The sequence below is a fragment of the Erythrolamprus reginae genome, chromosome 3, assembly GCF_031021105.1.
Source record: "Erythrolamprus reginae isolate rEryReg1 chromosome 3, rEryReg1.hap1, whole genome shotgun sequence".
NCBI classification, from domain to species: Eukaryota; Metazoa; Chordata; class Lepidosauria; order Squamata; family Dipsadidae; genus Erythrolamprus; species Erythrolamprus reginae.
Window position 1 is genome coordinate 215,426,148 of NC_091952.1, and position 18,568 is coordinate 215,444,715.

Below are 18,568 nucleotides of genomic sequence, written 5' to 3' on the forward strand. Positions count from 1 at the left end.
GACCACTTTTTCCTCTGTCCTTTCTATTTTCTTTTCATCTGGCCCTTTCTCTTTGCCATAAAATGTATATATTCCTACATTTTAGCATATTGAAATAAAGTTCATATGGAATGTCAATCCGTTCATACAATATTTATAATAAAACTTCTGTTTGGAAGTTCAGATTAGAATAATTATCATGTTTACTACTTCTCCGTAAAAAACTTATGACTGTCACCTCTTGGGACTAATAAAACAGTAAATTATCAAATTTAAATATCAGGAACAATATATGAATTGTTCTCTTTTCTATACTAAAAGATCACAAATACACACTTATTTTTGCAATTTACTGTTCTGCCTGGCTAATGGCAATTAGCCACCTACGAGTTCAGAATGAATTCAAACACACGGCCATGAAATCCAGAAAGTCTCTTTTATATTCCGAGGCTAAAATGCTTGTTTGAATAGCACAAACACCAATTACTAATTTATTAGTCCCAAGAGGTGACAGTTACTCACACCAACAGTTCACTTGACCTCGAGATGTGTGCCAGAGCAGAGGAGTAATTTATGGAGCAATAAAGCCAGAGTTTCACACTCCAATCCTCACAGCCTTTTCCAGCTTGAGTGTGATCACTGGGATTCCGAAACAGAGAGCAAAAACATGCTGCTCAAATCTTCTTTCTTCTCCTTCCAAACACCCTAACGCTAAATGCCCACACCCAGCACTCCAAAACCTCCCTTATTTATCAGAGTCTCAGCAGTGTAATTAACCCCTGAACAGCTGCTCTCCATTATCTGTTTTGGCACCTGTGCAGCTGTTCCCTCCTTCCCAGGATCCTGCGCAAGCGGGGATTCAATATAGGGTCATCCATGATATCTTCCCCTTCTGAGTCTGAGGACTCTCTAGCTGGGGAACTAGCTGGTGGGCTGGCTGATCCATTCCCGTCTGACTCTTCCTCCCCACTGCCTTCCTCTACTAGTGCTTCATCTTCACTGTCCGAGGCAGTTGGCAACCAGACAGGTCTTCTAAAAACAGAGGATTCCCACAGACCCACATCAAAATCCCCAGCTACAAAAACTGGCCTAGAGCCAACCACAACATTTACCATTGCTGAATATGTGTACGCTTAAAAGTATTGGGTGTTGTCAGTAGTCTGGCAGTGGTAAAAATGACATCACTAGAAGTGACCTAAAATAACAATTAAATGTAGTTTATCCTCAGAGGCCTCCTGGGAAAACACCATGACAGCACCAAAAAGAGTATGTGTTTCATATTTGAATTTTGATTTGTAAATGTTTTGATCTTAGAAGGTAAAAATCACCTTGTTCAGACAAACTAACTGTAGTCTAACATGCTAGCTGTTGTGAGCTGGATGAATTTGGAAATTTCATAAATAAGGATAATTTAGTGAACATTTTCCCTGGTTGCTTTAGTATTTGAAAAAAATACATATAAATGAAAGTTCCCATTTTGCGTATTAGTAGCTACTGCTGTACTTGCATACTATATTAACATATTTAGCATATAAAATTTAATATATTTTATCTACCAAAACAGGACTGTAGCTGTCAGGTTAAATTAACTAATACATGTAATATTGCTCATTAAGACATTCACCCTAGTTGCAATACATTGATAATAGTACAAAAGAGGCCATTAGTGTTTAGGAAAATATTTGAATATACAGTATTGCCAAGCAATGGATCAAGGAATTTTTGAAATTCAACTGCCATTGAAAAGAAACCTGTATATTTAGAAAAGTAGCTATCTGCTTTCCAGTAAGTTGTAGGGATCTCTTATAATTATCCTTGTTAAAAATATTTCCATGATGTCATAGAGGGCCAATGCTCATAAGCTGCTGTTATGTTATATGTTTATCATGGTATATAGTGCATTATGAGGTTCAAGCAACCTCCCAAATAAATGGTATCAGTTGTATATTTTGTAATAAGCTATAATAGCTCATGCCCAGCATGCCTAAATTTAAATGTTGTGCAACCTTGGAGATACTCTGTATTTTCCTGTCATATTAATCTGATAAGCATCTTATTCCTCACCCATTTTTTAATACAGAAAATTTTCTTTGCTTCTTAAAAATATTATTGACATTATAAATCATTGATGTGCAAGACAGTTCTACTAGGTTTAATGGAGCTAAAGGAGTATAATCTATTTAATTGTGTAAACATACACAATGTTTATTTCTATTTATGTTTAAAAGCTTTTAATTTTTTAATTGTTTTAACTAGTTGCTGCACTGTGAGATTGGCAACTATATAAATCCAGTAGATGCAGATTTATCCATTAATCTTGTATTGTCTTTATAGCATTACATCTGAGGTTCTGATATTAGGGTTTGCTCTTGTTAATTGTGGCTTTTGCTTTTTAATTTAAATAACTGGATTACATTGGAATCTATTCTTTAAAGCCAGCTGGATGACTGGACCAAAATATATTTGTTTTTATTTTTCTAATTCCTTTCGGAGGAAAAAATATAAACAAAATGAGGGAAATTGGCATTTTGAATATCTAAACACAGAGCCATATAGTGGTTAATTCATTAGGTTAGAAATTAGAGACCTTAATTCTAGTTCTGCATTAGGCTTTAAACTAACTGGATGACCCTGGGCCAGTTTATTTTAGCTTTAAGTAGGAAGCAGTAGCAAATCACTTGTGAAAAAAATTGCCAAGAAAACTGCAGGGACTGGGTCCAGGTCACAAGAATCAGACAAAATTGAACAGAAAAGAAAAGAGGTAGATGCTCTAGGTACTTAATATTTTCTTCACCTTAGCTGCTTTTAACAGATGAAAATTGGTTACTAGTTTCAGTGATGTCCTCAAAGTGCTTTTTTCCAAAGCAATTGGTCTTTGTTTTTTCCTTGAAGACAATAACAATAACAACAACAGAGTTGGAAGGGACTTTAGAGGTCTTGTCCAACCCCCTGCTTAGGCACGAAACCCCACACTACTGCAGACAGATGGTTATCCAACATCTTCTTAAAAACTTCCAGTGTTGGAGCCATCACAACTTCTGGAGGCAAGTTGTTCCACTGATTAATTGCTCTAGTTGTCAGGAAATATCTCCTTAGTTCTAAGTTACTTCTCTCCTTGTTTAGTTTCCACCCATTGCTTCTTGTTCTATCTTCAGATGCTTTGGAGAAGAGGTTGACTCTGTTAGTATGTCTCGGTGCGAAACCTTCAACACACAATCAACAGAGTTGTTGCAGTGGTGTAGATAATATGGGGTAGCCAGATAAAGGCTCGGATTTAGTATTAACAATATTATTATTTACAAATCTACAACAATATTAACAATAGATTACAAACTGCACACAGCAAGAATAATACAGCTCACAAGCAAAGATATCTCAAAGTAACTCAAAGGGAATGGTATTGGCGCCCTCTTATGGCCAACCAGTAAAGGTTTTTAAAGATACAATCTTTACTTTCCTAGACCAGTGTTTCCCAACCTTTTTTGAGCCACGGCACATTATTCATATTTTCAAAATCCTGGGGAACATTGAGCCGGGGGGGGGGGGGGGGGGCGCTAAAAAAATTCTGGACAAAAAAAAAATCTCTCTTCTTCCCTTTCGCTCTATTTCTCTCTCCCTCCCTCTTTCTCTCTTCCTTTCTTCCATTCTTTCTCTCTCTCCATCCCTCTTTCTCTCTTCCTTCCTCTCTTTTTTGCTCTCTCTCTCCCTCCTTCCCCCCTCTTGCTCTCTCTCTTGCTTTCTTTCTCTCTCTTGCTTTCTCTCTCTTTCTCTGTCTCTTGCTATCTCTCTCTCTCTCTGCCTCTCTTTCTCTCTTTCTCTCTCTCTTTCTCTGTCTCTCTTGCTATCTCTTTCTTTCTCTCTGTCCCTCTTGCTACCTTTCTCTCTTGCTATCTCTCTTTCTCTCTTTCTCGCTCTCTCTTGCTATCTCTTTCTTTCTCTCTCTCTTGCTATCTCTTTCTTTCTCTCTGTCTCTCTTGCTATCTCTCTTTCTCTCTCTCTCTCTGTCTTTTTGCTTTCTCTTTTTCTCTCTCCCCCCTCTCTGAGCTTCCTTCTTCACGGCACACCTGACCATGTCTCGCGGCACACTAGTGTGCCATGGCACACTGGTTGGGAAACACTGTCCTAGACTAACATTATTAGTTTACTATATGGCAACCCCAAAGTAGGTTATGTACCATGTACTAACAGACTCCTTCTTCTTTGTGGCAACCCCTGAGATAGTGGAACATTGCTCCCTTGGTCCTTCCTTTCATTAAACTAGCCATGCCCAGTTCCTGCAACCATTCTTTATATGTTTTAGCCTCCAGTCCCTTAATCATCTTTGCTGCTCTTCTCTACATTCTTGCTAGAGTCTCAACATCTTTTTTGCATCCTGGTGACCAAAATTGAATGCAGTATTCCAAGTGTGGCCTTACCAAGGTCTTATAAAGTGGTATTAACACTTCACGTGATCTTGATTCTATCCCTCTGTTAATCCATGTTAATGCTCTAAGATGTTTTTGCTTCTCATCCAAGAAGCTTTTTCAGCTTGATCTTGATATATGAAGAAGCTTCTTGGATAAAAAGCAAAATGTCTTCAAGGGGACAAAAAAAGAACTACAATTGCCTTTTGGAAAAAAACACTTTTGGGAAAACCTTACCTGGATGACTGAGACTCTCCATAGAAATTTATTTTCAGTGATATTTACCTGAGCCATACTACCAACATGGCTCAACTCTCTTTGCTACTGGTAGAATAGAATTTATCAACTACAGTAGCAGTTCAACAGATACTTCATATCAAATTCAGGCAGGGATTGAGCATAGAACTTTCTACAAAGTATGTTCTTTCCTGCTGAATTACAAGCCACTCTTTAAAATATGTGCAAGGGCATTGCAGGAATTAGGTGAAGAACCCTGTGACCCTCGGGATTGTATTGCATTGGAACGTTATTGCTTCCAGTCATATCCTATTTCAATTTTGTAATGCAAAAAAATTAGTTGACTGAAGAGTCTTTAGTTTGCTACACTGGGATATTGTTTGCATAGACCATTGATAAGAAATGTTTTGTATTTTGTAGACTGTGGCTTAAGCTTGCCTCTGGGGGAGGATTATGAACATAAAAAACACAAACTAAAAGAAGAACTTCGACAGGACTACAGGCAATACCTTTCACAAGTAAGAAATGATAATTAAAATTTAAGTGCTGGTTTGTGAAGCAAAAATACATTAAAAATAAGTTTCCTAAGAGCTGAACACATTACTTTCTAGAAATTGGAATTTGGAAGCTGCTTTGAAAGGAGTTTGGTTGGAAGATCAAAGGGAGAGATTGTAGTTTGAACAGGTTAATACTTGGTTTAATTCAATCAACTTATGTTCACAAATGAGCCTGGAAATTTAGTTTTAAGTCATTGCAGTCATTAAACAAGATGGCTTTGTTCAATGACCACAATCTGACTTTCCCTATTGTAGTCATACCTTGGAGTGAGTGTAGCCTTGGGAGGCTCAGCAACCACAGACACCCAGATGTCTGTGGACTGGGAGGTGTTGGACAGTTTGACCCACTGTCACACAAACTCTCTCTTTACTCCCTGATGCAGGCCATTTTCCTTTCTGTTGCCTCACTCCAACTTGCACATGGACCACATTCATCTGAATATGATGCATTCGCTAGTGTTTTTTCCTCTGGAGAGGAAACCTTAGTGAATCTGGCATTCTGAAAGGCTCAGAGCCAGTAATGGGCAGCCCAAAATTTTACTGCCACACTGTGGGTGTGGCTTGATCGTCATGTGACTGGGTAGGAGTGGCTTGCCAGCCATGTGACCAGATGGAAGTGGCTTGAACAATCATCATCGTGCAAGTGAACTGTTAAGTCCTCAATTTACAACCTCACCACTGTAGCTCTCTAAGGTGACAATTTGCTTCGCGTTTCCCGCACTCTCCTTCCTGGGTCTCCCCCTGCCTCAGGCTGGGTAGCTAGGTGATCAGCTGTTGAGAAAAGAGGGGGGAGGAAATGGGTACACAGCTTCATTTCCGTCCTGCCTGCTGCCCAACCCTGCTCAGAGCCTCACTGTTTCAAACTGCTGAAGCTGATTAGGGACTTTTAACACTTTGTTCTCTGGAATTCCATCTCTTTTGTTAGCAACCTTTCTCATCTCTGCATTCTGAAATTGATCGTTTTCTCGTTCAGAAAAATGCTGAGACGTGGAGCCTTTAGCATTTTCTCCTCCAGAAAGGAGAAGAATACTAGTGAAAGAGATGGACTGAAATGCCAATATTTCACAATATTGCAGAGCCTTTCAGAATGTTGGCTTTCCTAGCATCTTTGCCAGGTTGAGGTCCATTCCTTCAGTCTAGGATGCTTTCCCTTTCCAGCAGAGAGGCTAGAGGAAATTTCTGGTTGAATTGACCTCAAATCCTCCCTTACAACCTCTCCTATGAGCTTCGCAAGAACCTGCAAAGAAGATGCAAATGGTGATCACATGATTACAGGTCACGTGGCAAAATGTAGGCATGTGAGGGCGGTGTAACATTTTATGATGTCTGGCTGTGCTCAATGGTCCTTAAAGCACCATGGCTAGCATGATTGCAAATGGCTGTTAAACAACCGATCATAAATTGAGGACTATATGTAAGACTTTATAAAACATTTTTGGTGGTGGTTATGTTTGGGTATATTTTTGGGGTGTATGAAACTTGACCCTAAGTTTTAAGTATTTTATTTATTGACACAAGAAGTACCAGGAGCCTCTAGCCCACCTTTTCATTTATGTTTGGTTAACATTGCTGTGATATATTATTTGACAATATTTAAGGTCAATCAGCATTATTCAGACAAATGAAAACACTAGTGAAGTGATACATCTATCTCAGGTGGGGGTTCTCCATCGCTGCCGCTACCAGTACGGTTCTTTGTGCGTCTCCATGTCCCTGATGCATGTGTGCCTGCGTCCAACATGAGAGTTGGCTTCTACGCATGAGATTTTGCCCATTTTTGGCGTTTTTTGCTGCACGGAAGCAAAAAACCTCCGAAAACTGGTGAAATCTCTCATGCGCAAGTGTCCTCATGTGAGACTTGGCTTCCTGTGCATGCGCAGAAGCCAAATCTCACGTGGGCACACCCGCCTGCCCACCAGTCATGCAGAGCTGCGCGCACAGCTCATTTTTCCTACCAGGACGCCATATTGGACTGTATCGGCTGCAATCTGATACTGATCTGTCTAGATTAAATATGTTAGAGGGATTTTATTTATAGATAAATGGAAGATAAAAATATTGAAGAAGCAGCTGAAACTAGACTGGAACAAAAGAAGATAATGCCTTAAAAATACTGGCAGTCAAAAACTGCCAGAAGAATATTTATATATTCACTACAAAAAAGTGAGACATGAATTTGGATTAAAGAAATAGAAAAATAATTTTATATAATTAACCTTAGCATCAAAAGATGAATTAGCAGAAAATTTTCTGTTTTATATCATATCTAATATGTATATATTTGTTCATATGGTAAAGGCAGGAAGAACAAATTTGGTTAACAACTAGTTTTTAAAAAATCTATTTCCAGATGTTTTAAATCCTTTTGTGCTGAATTTTCAGTATGTGCTTGAGTTTATGTGATGATACAGTAGCAAAGATAATAACCCCAATATATAGAGAAGAATTTCTAGTGACAGTTTTCCAAAACATTGGAAATATTTTAAGAGGTAGTTAAATTTAATAGTATAAATTGATATATTAGATATTATTTACTGCACTTTTTAAGAATCGGAGTCTTTAAATTGTTTTCAATTTGCACACGTCTGTCTAAAAATGGAAAAAATCTTCAGAACTATTGTTGACAGGATATTCTTTAAGATGAAATCTGTTTTCCAAACTTTTAGGGTGTGTCAAAGGCAAAAAGAAAGGTATGAGTCTTGCATTATGCTACTCTTCAAATTAATATCTCACTTTTTTTAAAATGTGCTATTAAAAAGTCTTGGGTGAAAAATCAGTCTTTGTGCTTGGCTTTCTTTTGCGGCTGTCCCACCATTAAGAAATTGATTTTCACATGCTATTCATAGTTTTTTTTCCCATATCATCTTAACTGTACTGATTGTCCGTCCTTTATTTGATTTCACTGCAAAATTGATAATTCTGTAGTGTAATTAATAATAATTATATAATAAATTATATAATCAATACAGAATATATAAATTGATTAGCAGTTTATATTAGCTTTAAATTATTTCTACAATATATAAAGATCATTTAATTTAAATATTTATTTATTTCATTTTTTTAATAGAAAAGGTATTTAACATCAGGTGAAGTTGACCCATATACTCAGGGACTTTCTCTTCCTATTCGTGATAGAATATCAGCTAAGGTAAGTTCTTGGGAATTTAAACAATTTGCAGAACTGTTGTGATTTGCAAATATATATATATATTAGTGTATTTTAACTTTCAAATTAGAAAATAAAAAGTTTAACAATCAAAACTAACTTGTTGCAATGAGGGATGTAAAGTAAGATTTAAGTTCAAATTCTTTTGGTTCCATTAAAAAAAACAACTAGTCTACGTATTGTTTTACCAACTTCCGATTTCCAAAATAATTTTCCAATGTCTTTGGATAACTAATTACAGTACTGTATTCCTGATCGTATGTATAAATGATCGAACAGTCAAATTTCAGGGAAAATGTTCAGTGTAACATCTTCTTTATTTTATATTGTATATAAAAAGCAACTCTTATATTTTCAAAAATTAATATCAAATTACGATTTCCTTGTTCAGGTGAAACTTTGTTGTGCTTTGATGAAATGCATTTTGCATTATAGCGATTCCCTGGAATATGAAATTCTAAATAAAACTCAGAACCTTGGTTTTAGTTACATGTAGAATCTCTATGTTTCCGTATGTCAACAGATCATACGTATAAAATTGAAATTGAGATTTTTTGCAATCTTGCTTCATATATAAAAAAATCATGTCCCCATGGTTTAAAACCTTTTGCTGCTTCTGTGCAATTTCTGATATTTGTTCTAGGACAGGTTAAGACTTGAAAGAAACAAGGAATACAATCAGTATCTCAGGGAAAAGGAAGAATGGAATGAAAGGTTAAGAAGAGTAGGGGAGAAACAAATAGAGGTAAAAGATAGATTTTTTTTCAATCATATTGGAACCAATGGAATGATACCAATGATTAAACTGCAAGAAAGATTAATTGGGATTGACAATAATATCTTTTCTATTCTGTTATAAAAATCCATTAGCTTATAAATATGGACTTCTGTGTACTTATAAGACATTGGTGGACTAACATGTTGAGGCAATATAATAATGACTGGTGTTTTTCTAGATTGTTTATCAGAAAGTTTATATGACATAATATAAACCTGTTCTTTTTAACCATTTTAAAAAACTTTTGTTTGCCATGTGAATGAGAGGGGAAATAATTATAATGTTTTTGGCATATATTTTTCCATTAGTTTAAAAATGCTTAGACTACCTATCACCTCATATAAATTGATATACAAATAAAATGACATGTCAACTGTCTCAAAATTATACAATACCCCCCATAAAAATGTGGAGGGAGAGAAATCTGAAATACAAAGCCATTTCAACCTGGTAACAAATTAAATTTATAAAAGATTAAATGGCTAGAAAAATATAAAAAGTTTACATTGATGCCCAAACAAATATAGAAGACTAATCTGATCTTTGTTGACAGAATATTTTAAAATTATGACATTACCAAACATAAGACTCCTTCCATTTTGTATCTTGTTTTGCACATCTTATGTTGAAAACAGTTCATTGTGGTTATTTAATGTACCATTACATAGAAACATAGAAACATAGAAGACTGACGGCAGAAAAAGACCTCATGGTCCATCTAGTCTGCCCTTATACTATTTCCTGTATTTTATCTTACAATGGATATATGTTTATCCCAGGCATGTTTAAATTCAGTTACTGTGGATTTATCTACCACGTCTGCTGGAAGTTTGTTCCAAGGATCTACTACTCTTTCAGTAAAATAATATTTTCTCATGTTGCTTTTGATCTTACCCCCAACTAACTTCAGATTGTGTCCCCTTGTTCTTGTGTTCACTTTCCTATTAAAAACACTTCCCTCCTGAACCTTATTTAACCCTTTAATATATTTAAATGTTTCGATCATGTCCCCCCTTTTCCTTCTGTCCTCCAGACTATACAGATTGAGTTCATTAAGTCTTTCCTGATACGTTTTATGCTTAAGACCTTCCACCATTCTTGTAGCCCGTCTTTGGACCCGTTCAATTTTGTCAATATCTTTTTGTAGGTGAGGTCTCCAGAACTGAACACAGTATTCCAAATGTGGTCTCACCAGCATTCTATATAGCATTCTATACATTTTTCTCCTGCTTTTTGAGTGTTTGTGAAAACAGCTAATTAAAATTAAAATGTGTCTTAAATCGAAACAAAAACAACCAAAATGATTTTGTTGCATTCAGTCTTAAAATATTTGTCTTCTATTAGGAGCATGACACAGATATCGATAGGCAAAATTTTGCTGTTAGCAGAATCCAACCAGAATTATATGCTCCAAATGTGTCTTTTCAAAAAGATGAAGAATCTAGGAAGAAAGATGCTTGTACCTCTACAGATACCAATGATGGGTTATCAAATATAAAATTATTATTAGACCAACAACATAAACAAGATATTGAACCTGGTTTTGGGGATTCCTTACTGAATAAAACACTTGATGAAAAACTGAAAATTTCCAGTCGAAAGCAAGGAAAGTTGGATGGCAAACCGGATAACTATTCCCAAAGACATCACAAGTATGAGGATCAAGATCCTGAAATAAATGATGAAATGGATCCCAGATTTCGATACGAAAGTGACTATGACAAAAAACCATTGCGGGTTTTTCATGCCCAAAGGTAAATTTATTTTCTTTATTAGTGTAGTTTGAGGTGAATGATGATAAGCATTTTTGTCCCTGAGTTCAACTCTCCCATGCTAGCCCTCCCTATGCTAGATGATTATCTTAAGGCTAGCAATTCTTCTATACCACTGTACTTCAGTTACCTCATTTTGTATTCAGAATATTATTGTATCATACTTATTCCATATTCACAATGTTGAGTACATCAGAAACTTTGAAGGAAATTTATACACATATTTTAATATAAAATGAACAAGCACCAATCTTAAATGTGTGTTCCTGAGATTATTTCACTCTGATACCTACATTTCCCCCCCAAAATCTAAGGATCATGGAATTAGAATATTAAGTATCAATATTTATAAGAATGTCTTACTTAAAGTCAGTATTTACATGATTTTCCAAATTGCATACTGCCTCTTCTTACAATGTTTCTTTGCGATGTTTCTGAGACCTTCAAAAGCATTGTGATTAACTATCAGCCATACCTTCAGGGACCAGGAGTAAGTACCATTTTTTCAGTGCTGTTGTAACTGTGAATGTTTACCGAATAAATAATTAATTGAGGACTAACTGGGTTAGAAGTCATTTCCTATTGAAGAATGATTGGGTGATGTGTGTGCTGGTGGGACTATGTACAATTTTTGCAGCATCTGTTTTGACACTTTTGAAACTTTGTCAGTTATACCTTAAAATAATATTTTGGATACTTTAGGATTTACCATTAAATTCTATTCTAAGTTCAATTAAACTTTCTATATTTTAAAAAATGATGCAGTGACTAATTTTTCATCTTTCATTTCAGAGGTCAAGGTTCTCCTATCGAGCAAGTACAGACTACTGTTGATAGAGTTCCATATGCCACAGGACTAATACTTGGTATGTTTGAAAAATTCAATTCAATTCAATTCAATTTATTAGATTTTTATGTAATTATTGTTCAGTTGTTTCATTATCCTTAACTCCTAATTAAACCAAGGACCTAATTAGAATTGATGACTGAGAAAAGGCCCTGTGGAGCAACCTCCTCGGGAATTCTAGCCAGCAGCTAAGATTCAGGAGATTGTGGAGATCATTGTCAAGGAGATAGATAGTTGGTATCCCAACAGCAGCTTGTCAGAACAGTCCAATTTCATGCACGTATTCCCCAGTCTTTTTCTGATCTGGCATCACAATAGATGTAGGATCTAAAACTCATTTTTTTATAAGCCAATCTTTATCATTGTACATACATGAGGTTTACAACATTTATCAATACTTTATGAGCAAACAGCAGTGATTGGCAGCAGCTGGAACGGTCAGGGGTTCCGTCTCGATAGGAAAAATCGGGATGCGCATGCAATTGCACACCTCTGAGGCGTGCAGACACTCTCACGATGAGATTTGGCTTCTGTGCATGTGCCTGAAGCCAAATTTTGTGAGAACGCTCTCATGAGTGACATTTCGGTGATTTTTGGCAATTTTTTTTGTTTCCGTGTATGCGCAGAAGCAAAGAAATCAGCAAAAAACAGCAAAATCTCACGCGAGTATGCTCGCATGAGATTTGACTTTGGGCGCATGTGCAGAAGCCGAAGCTTATGCAGGCAGGTGCACCTGCACACACTGGATGCGCCCGCGCTCGTCGCTCAGAGTGCCCCTGTAGCAGTGGCGGTGGGCAGCTGTCCACTGAGAGAGAATATTACTGCACATCGACCTCGCATTTTTCAACAGCAGTTAGGGACCAGTTCAGTCACTTGGACTCCAAGTGAGGCAAGTAACTTAGGAGGAGGGCACTGTACTTACATGCAAGTGAAATGGAGTGCTATATAAGTTCATTAAATTGAATGTGACGATGCTGACTTATAATGGTGGTTCTGGCAGAGCCAGTTGGCATTGTGTGGAAATCTCACACAATCAGTGTCCTGATCGTCATTTGTGATCTTCTGCCTTTACATTTGACAAGAAAAAGCAAAAAGGAAGCTGGCGATGATGGTTATAAATGGTGATCATATGACTTGGGATGCTATAATGTCATCATTACAAGCTGGTCACCAATTTTGTGACTGTAAGGACTTGTGATTGCTGCAACTACGAGGACTCGTTCCCCTCGTTTAACATACTTAGAATACTTGCTGGACCTTAAATGAAGATTACACATATTTAAATACATGAGTCCAGCTCCTGTTTTCTTCAACTCATCTCTGAGGACAATGTCAACAGCAACTCTTTTTCCTCAAGGAGCTGTCCATGGTGGGAACTTCACCCACAAAGATATCTCTGAAATATTTTGGGGTTTCACCAGTCCAGATTTTTTTGCATTTCACTCTCCAGCTCACTGTTTCCCTCACTCTCAGATCTTCTAACTTGTCCTTATTCAAACTGTAATTTTCTCACTTTTATTTGCTCATGCTTCCAATATTTTCCAACATGTTCTCTTCAACTATATTCAAGAAAACCACTATTTTGATGCAAGAATTTAAAATATTAGATAGTTTAAAAATATTACAATATATAATCTTATTTCTTCTACTTTCTCATTCTCCCAAATAATAAAATGAGATACTTTAGATAAAGCTGATCAAACATTGCATTACTTTGCGCTACTTCTATTAGTTTGTGCTTTTGAAATTTGAAAAAAATGTCAGTCCTGCAGACTGAGATACAAGAGTTGGATCTCGTGAATCTTGTCTTGTTTGACTTTAGAGATCATCTGCAAATACGACTCCTAATTAAATTAAGATATCACTGTTGTACTAATGTTTCTCTGAAAATTGTTCTTACTATTTTTTCAGTCATATGAAAAATGGTTCACTAAAAATGGCACAAAGTGCCATTTATTTATTTATTTGATTTTTATGCCGCCCTTCTCCTTAGATTCAGGGCTGCTTACAACATGTTAGCAATAGCACTTTTTTAACAGAGCCAGCCTATTGCCCCCACAATCTAGGTCCTCATTTTACTCACCTCAGAAGGATGGAAGGCTGAGTCAACCTTGAGCCGGTGATGAGATTGGAACTGCTTACCTACAGATCTACAGTCAGCTTCAGTGGCCTGCAGTACAGCAGTCTACCTGCTGCGCCACCCCGGCTCTTCATTTAATTCCAGTGGGAGTTCAGAACCATTTAATCTCATTTGTTATCTAATGAATGAGCTGTAATTCAGTTTTTTGATGTAAATATGTTTCTTACTATGGTTACGATATTAATGGAGCTATGCAGTAGGAATAAATATGGCATTGTTTTGGATGAAGAGAAAGATATTTGCTTCTGTGTTTATTTTCTTGTTAGGAACTCAAGACAGAGACTTGATTCAGAAAAGAAAAGAACAATACAGGCAAGAATTAATAGAGCAAATGGCTGAGCAGCAAAGAAATAAGAGACGGTAATAGAAGAATGATGGTTAAAATTATTCCATGACTGATTAGTTATAAAACTTCTATTTTACAGGTAGATTTCAATTAGTATGACTAGTGCAATATCGCATTTGGTGCAAATTATAAATTAATTCTAGATCATTTTAAGGCAATTCAGAATTCAGTCAGTGCAAGGCTAATGTGGTGCATTTGGGGCAAGTGTATGCACTTTCTAATAATTTTGTGTGGAAAATGGAGAAAAGGAAGGTTCTGCTCAAGGAAAACTCAGAAAAAAGAGGTTAATGTTGTAAAACTACAACAGAATATACAAATTAAGAACATACATTTTGTAGATGGGTTTACATTTTAATTGGCTATTTCTAATTATATTCTAATCTATATTCAAATACAGTAATGTGATCATTACTGTTACATAGGATTAACCTATTTAGCAGTTACATAAAATTATATACGTGATAATTGTATAACTTCTTTTTCTTTCTGAATTGTATTTTGATTTTTGAATTGCATATTGAAAAATAATATTCTCTCTAAAGTATAACTACATAACTACAGTATGTAGCTTTTATCTTATTTTTCGTTTGAAGTCTTTTTTACTTTTAACACACATACAAAACATACAAACAATATATTTTCCCTGAACAGAGTATCATTTGAGTAAAAAAAATTATACAGCTTATAACATCCACATACACAATTTTGATATATTTCCCATTTCTGCCACATTATTCTTTCTCTATCTTTTAAAATTCCATTTACCTACTTTTTCTTTTCTAACATTTAAACAATATTACCATTTGCCCTTACCCCAAAACTTTCTTATTCCTTCATCTAGTTAATTCCCTTTAAAAGTAGTTCTTTCCATCTTAATTCCTAACTTCTCATTTGTTACAATATAGTGAAATTCCATTTACTGTACTTCTCAATCCCTTTTCCATTTAACTTCATATATAATAAGTTTCTTTAAACTTAATTTTTACTTCTCCTTTTTACCTATCTAGCATCATCTCATAATACATTCATCCCGATATTTCTCCCACATATATTTATCTCAAACATTTTTTCCCTTTCCATTTCATATCATCTTATTCCAATATTACAATTATGCATTTTAATCATAATACAATTCACTTATCATAATTCCCATTCTTCTTTCCTTTAATTATACCATTAACCATTTTTCTTTAATTCCCCAAATAGTTTATAGTTTTGGTTTATTGTTTATTAGATTTGTATGCTGCCCCTCTCCGAAGACTCGGGGTGGCTCACAACATAACAGTGATACAATACATTACAAATCCAATAGTAGAAAATTAAATCAAATGCCCCACTTCCTAAAATTTTATACTCATATTCATAGTTCCCTCTAAGCTGAGCAGTGAGCAATCGCTCACTTAAAAATCATCATCAACTCAGAGTTTTCCAAACCTGCCCAGAAGCCGAGAGGGAAAGAGTGAGAGGGAAGGAGAGAGAGAGGAAGAGAGAGAAACAGATAGAAAAAAGAGAGGAAGGAAAAGAGAAAGAAAAAGAATGGGAGTAAGGAAGAGAGAAAGAAAATCAAAATCTAGTTTGAAACTAGCTCAACTATTTAAGTGGCATTTTGATATTGATAGAGTTGCCCTATTATGAGCTCACTGTTAGAGACACACAGTACAGTATTTTATTTTGAAATTCTCTGAGGCAAAACAGGGTGGGTTTTTTATTTGTTTGTTTGTTTGTTTATTTATTTATTTATTTATTTATTTATTATTTCTGTGCTGCCCAGTCCCGAAGGGACTGCCGCTCAGACACTATACTTTTCCGCCCACCCCCCAAAAAAATTAGAGGGAACACTGCTCATATTTTCTAATATAGCTTTCCTTCAACTATCCAACTTCACCTAATAAACAATCACCTATTCTAATCACCAATATTAATCTATATATATATATCACTTCCAAACAGCGATGAGCTCCTATAGGTATGGTCAGGTACACCGAATCGGTAGAAAAAATTTGAACCCCTCCCCCTTCTGTGCTCTGGATATGTTTTTCCTATCACAGTAAATGAAGTTGAATGTGTATAATTTTAAACATGTACGTGTTTTAAACATGTATACATGTACATACAGTTTATACAGTAGATAATGTATATTTTTGTGTACCTGGGTGTAATGTGTATGTACACATATGGCATATATACATAAAATTAAATAGTATATTTTAGATATTCAGTAATAGTAAATAGATAGGGAAATTGTATCTCTTTGAGGCGAGGGGAAGCGAGGCACCCTAACCTTAACCCAAACCCTTGACATGAGTGATGTCAAGTTGGCCACCTTTAAGCCAATCACATGACCTTTAAGCTACCCGTCACATGTTCATCAAGCCAGTCCCACCTGGTCACATGGCCGCAAGCCACACCCACAAATTAAGCCACGGCCACAGTATGGTAGTGACAAATTTTGCAGCCCACTGCTTCTAACTATAGATATTACTTTCACTAATTTACTTTATTACAAACATTGATATTTACTATTCAAACAATTTTAAATATATACAGTAATACCTCATGATACGAACTTAATTGGTGCAAGGAGGAGGTTCGTTAGACGAAAGGTTCGTAAGACGAAACATTGTTTCCCATAGGAAACAATGTAAAGTCAATTAATCCGTGCAACCAAACCCCCCCCCCCCCCGCAAAAAAACGGCTTTCCGCGACTGCGGAAGCCACGCGGCTGTTTTAAAAGGTGACAGCTGGCCTGGGGGGCTTCCCAGCACCCCCCCCAACCTCTCCTCTTCCCAGTTTGCTCTCCATGTGTCCTCAACCTTTCACGGAGGGTTTTCCACCTCTCCTCTTCCCAGTTTGCTCTCCATGTGTCCCTCCGTGAAAGGTTGGGGACACATGGAGAGCAAACTGGGAAGAGGAGAGGTGGAAAACCCTCCTTGAAAGGTTGAGGACACATGGAGAGCAAACTGGGAAGAGGAGAGGTGGAAAACCCTCCATGAAAGGTTGGGGACACATGGAGAGCAAACTGGGAAGAGGAGAGGTGGAAAACCCTCCGTGAAAGGTTGGGGACACATGGAGAGCAAACTGGGAAGAGGAGAGGTGGAAAACCCTCCGTGAAAGGTTGAGGACACATGGAGAGCAAACTGGGAAGAGGAGAGGTGGAAAACCCTCCGTGAAAGGTTGAGGACACATGGGGAGCAAACTGGGAAGAGGAGAGGTGGAAAACCCTCCGTGAAAGGTTGGGGACACATGGAGAGCAAACTGGGAAGAGGAGAGGTGGAAAACCCTCCGTGAAAGGTTGAGGACACATGGAGAGCAAACCGCTTTCGGAGACTGCTGGGGAGCTGCACTGCTGTTTTAAAAGGTGACAGCCGGGCTGGGGGGCTTCCCAGCAACCTCCCGAAGCCAACCCGGAAGTTCGGGTTTGGTGTTCGTAACATGAAAAAAGTTCGTAAGAAGAGGCAAATTTTTTCTGAACCCCAGGTTCGTATCTCGAGTTGTTCGTAAGACGAGGGGTTCGTATCTTGAGGTACCACTGTATTATATTTCTTCTCTTTTTCCATGTCATTCATCATAATCTAATACTATGACTACACATAGTATTAACACAGTCTACTTTACATATCATATTTCCCATTTTTGTTCTTTAGTTATTCCTTTAACCATTTTCATTTAGTCTCCAATACTTCTTAATGTTTCCCTCTCATCCTCACATTCTCTGACATTCTTCTGTCTTAAGATCCCATCTAATCTCTTCTCTTTTCCTTCTTATTCAGTTCCTATTACCACACCCAATACAGTAGACCCCCGCTCGTTGCGAGGGTTCCGTTCCAGGACCCCCCGCAACGAGCGGGTTTTCGCGAAGTAGCGCTGCGGAAGTAAAAACACCGTCTGCGCATGTGCAGATGGCGTTTTTACTCCCACAGCGCTAGCGAGGAGCCGAAGATTGGGGGCGGGGCGGCTGTTTGCCGCCGGCATGGAGGGCTTCCTAGCAGCCCCCCAAACCCGGGTTGGGGGTCCGGGGGGCGCTGGCTCTCGGCGCTTTCGAGCTGAGTCCGGGAGCGAATTCGCTTCCGGACTCAGCTCAAAACCGCCGATAGCAAGCGGCAAGGAACGGCTTGTCTCGGCGCTTTCAAGCTGACCGGACTCAGCTCGAAAGCGCCGAGACAAGCCGTTCCTTGCCGCTTGCTATCGGCGGTTTTGAGCTGAGTCCGGAAGCGAATTCGCTTCCGGACTCAGCTCAAAACCGCCGATAGCAAGCGGCAAGGAACGGCTTGTCTCGGCGCTTTCGAGCTGACCGGACTCAGCTCGAAAGCGCCGAGACAAGCCGTTCCTTGCCGCTTGCT

General features: G+C 37.4%; 1 protein-coding gene across 7 annotated transcripts in view; it reads left to right on the forward strand.

The window, feature by feature from the left end:
- Positions 1-18,568, forward strand: part of CSPP1 (centrosome and spindle pole associated protein 1) — a 60,386-nt gene that overhangs the window by 7,510 nt on the left and 34,308 nt on the right. For 4 of the 7 annotated variants that reach the window (XR_011558723.1, XR_011558724.1, XM_070747877.1 and 1 more), the window contains exons 4-10: positions 5,040-5,137; positions 7,843-7,866; positions 8,247-8,327; positions 8,989-9,090; positions 10,468-10,877; positions 11,688-11,761; positions 14,149-14,242. Coding sequence is in view for 5 of the 7 variants with exons in the window: in XM_070747877.1 (XP_070603978.1) it covers positions 5,040-5,137; positions 7,843-7,866; positions 8,247-8,327; positions 8,989-9,090; positions 10,468-10,877; positions 11,688-11,761; positions 14,149-14,242 (883 nt within the window). In the remaining 2 variants the exon portion in view is untranslated. The remainder of the gene's footprint in view (positions 1-5,039; positions 5,138-7,842; positions 7,867-8,246; positions 8,328-8,988; positions 9,091-10,467; positions 10,878-11,687; positions 11,762-14,148; positions 14,243-18,568) is intronic. The other 3 variants (XM_070747879.1, XM_070747880.1, XM_070747881.1) reach the window with 3 other exon arrangements.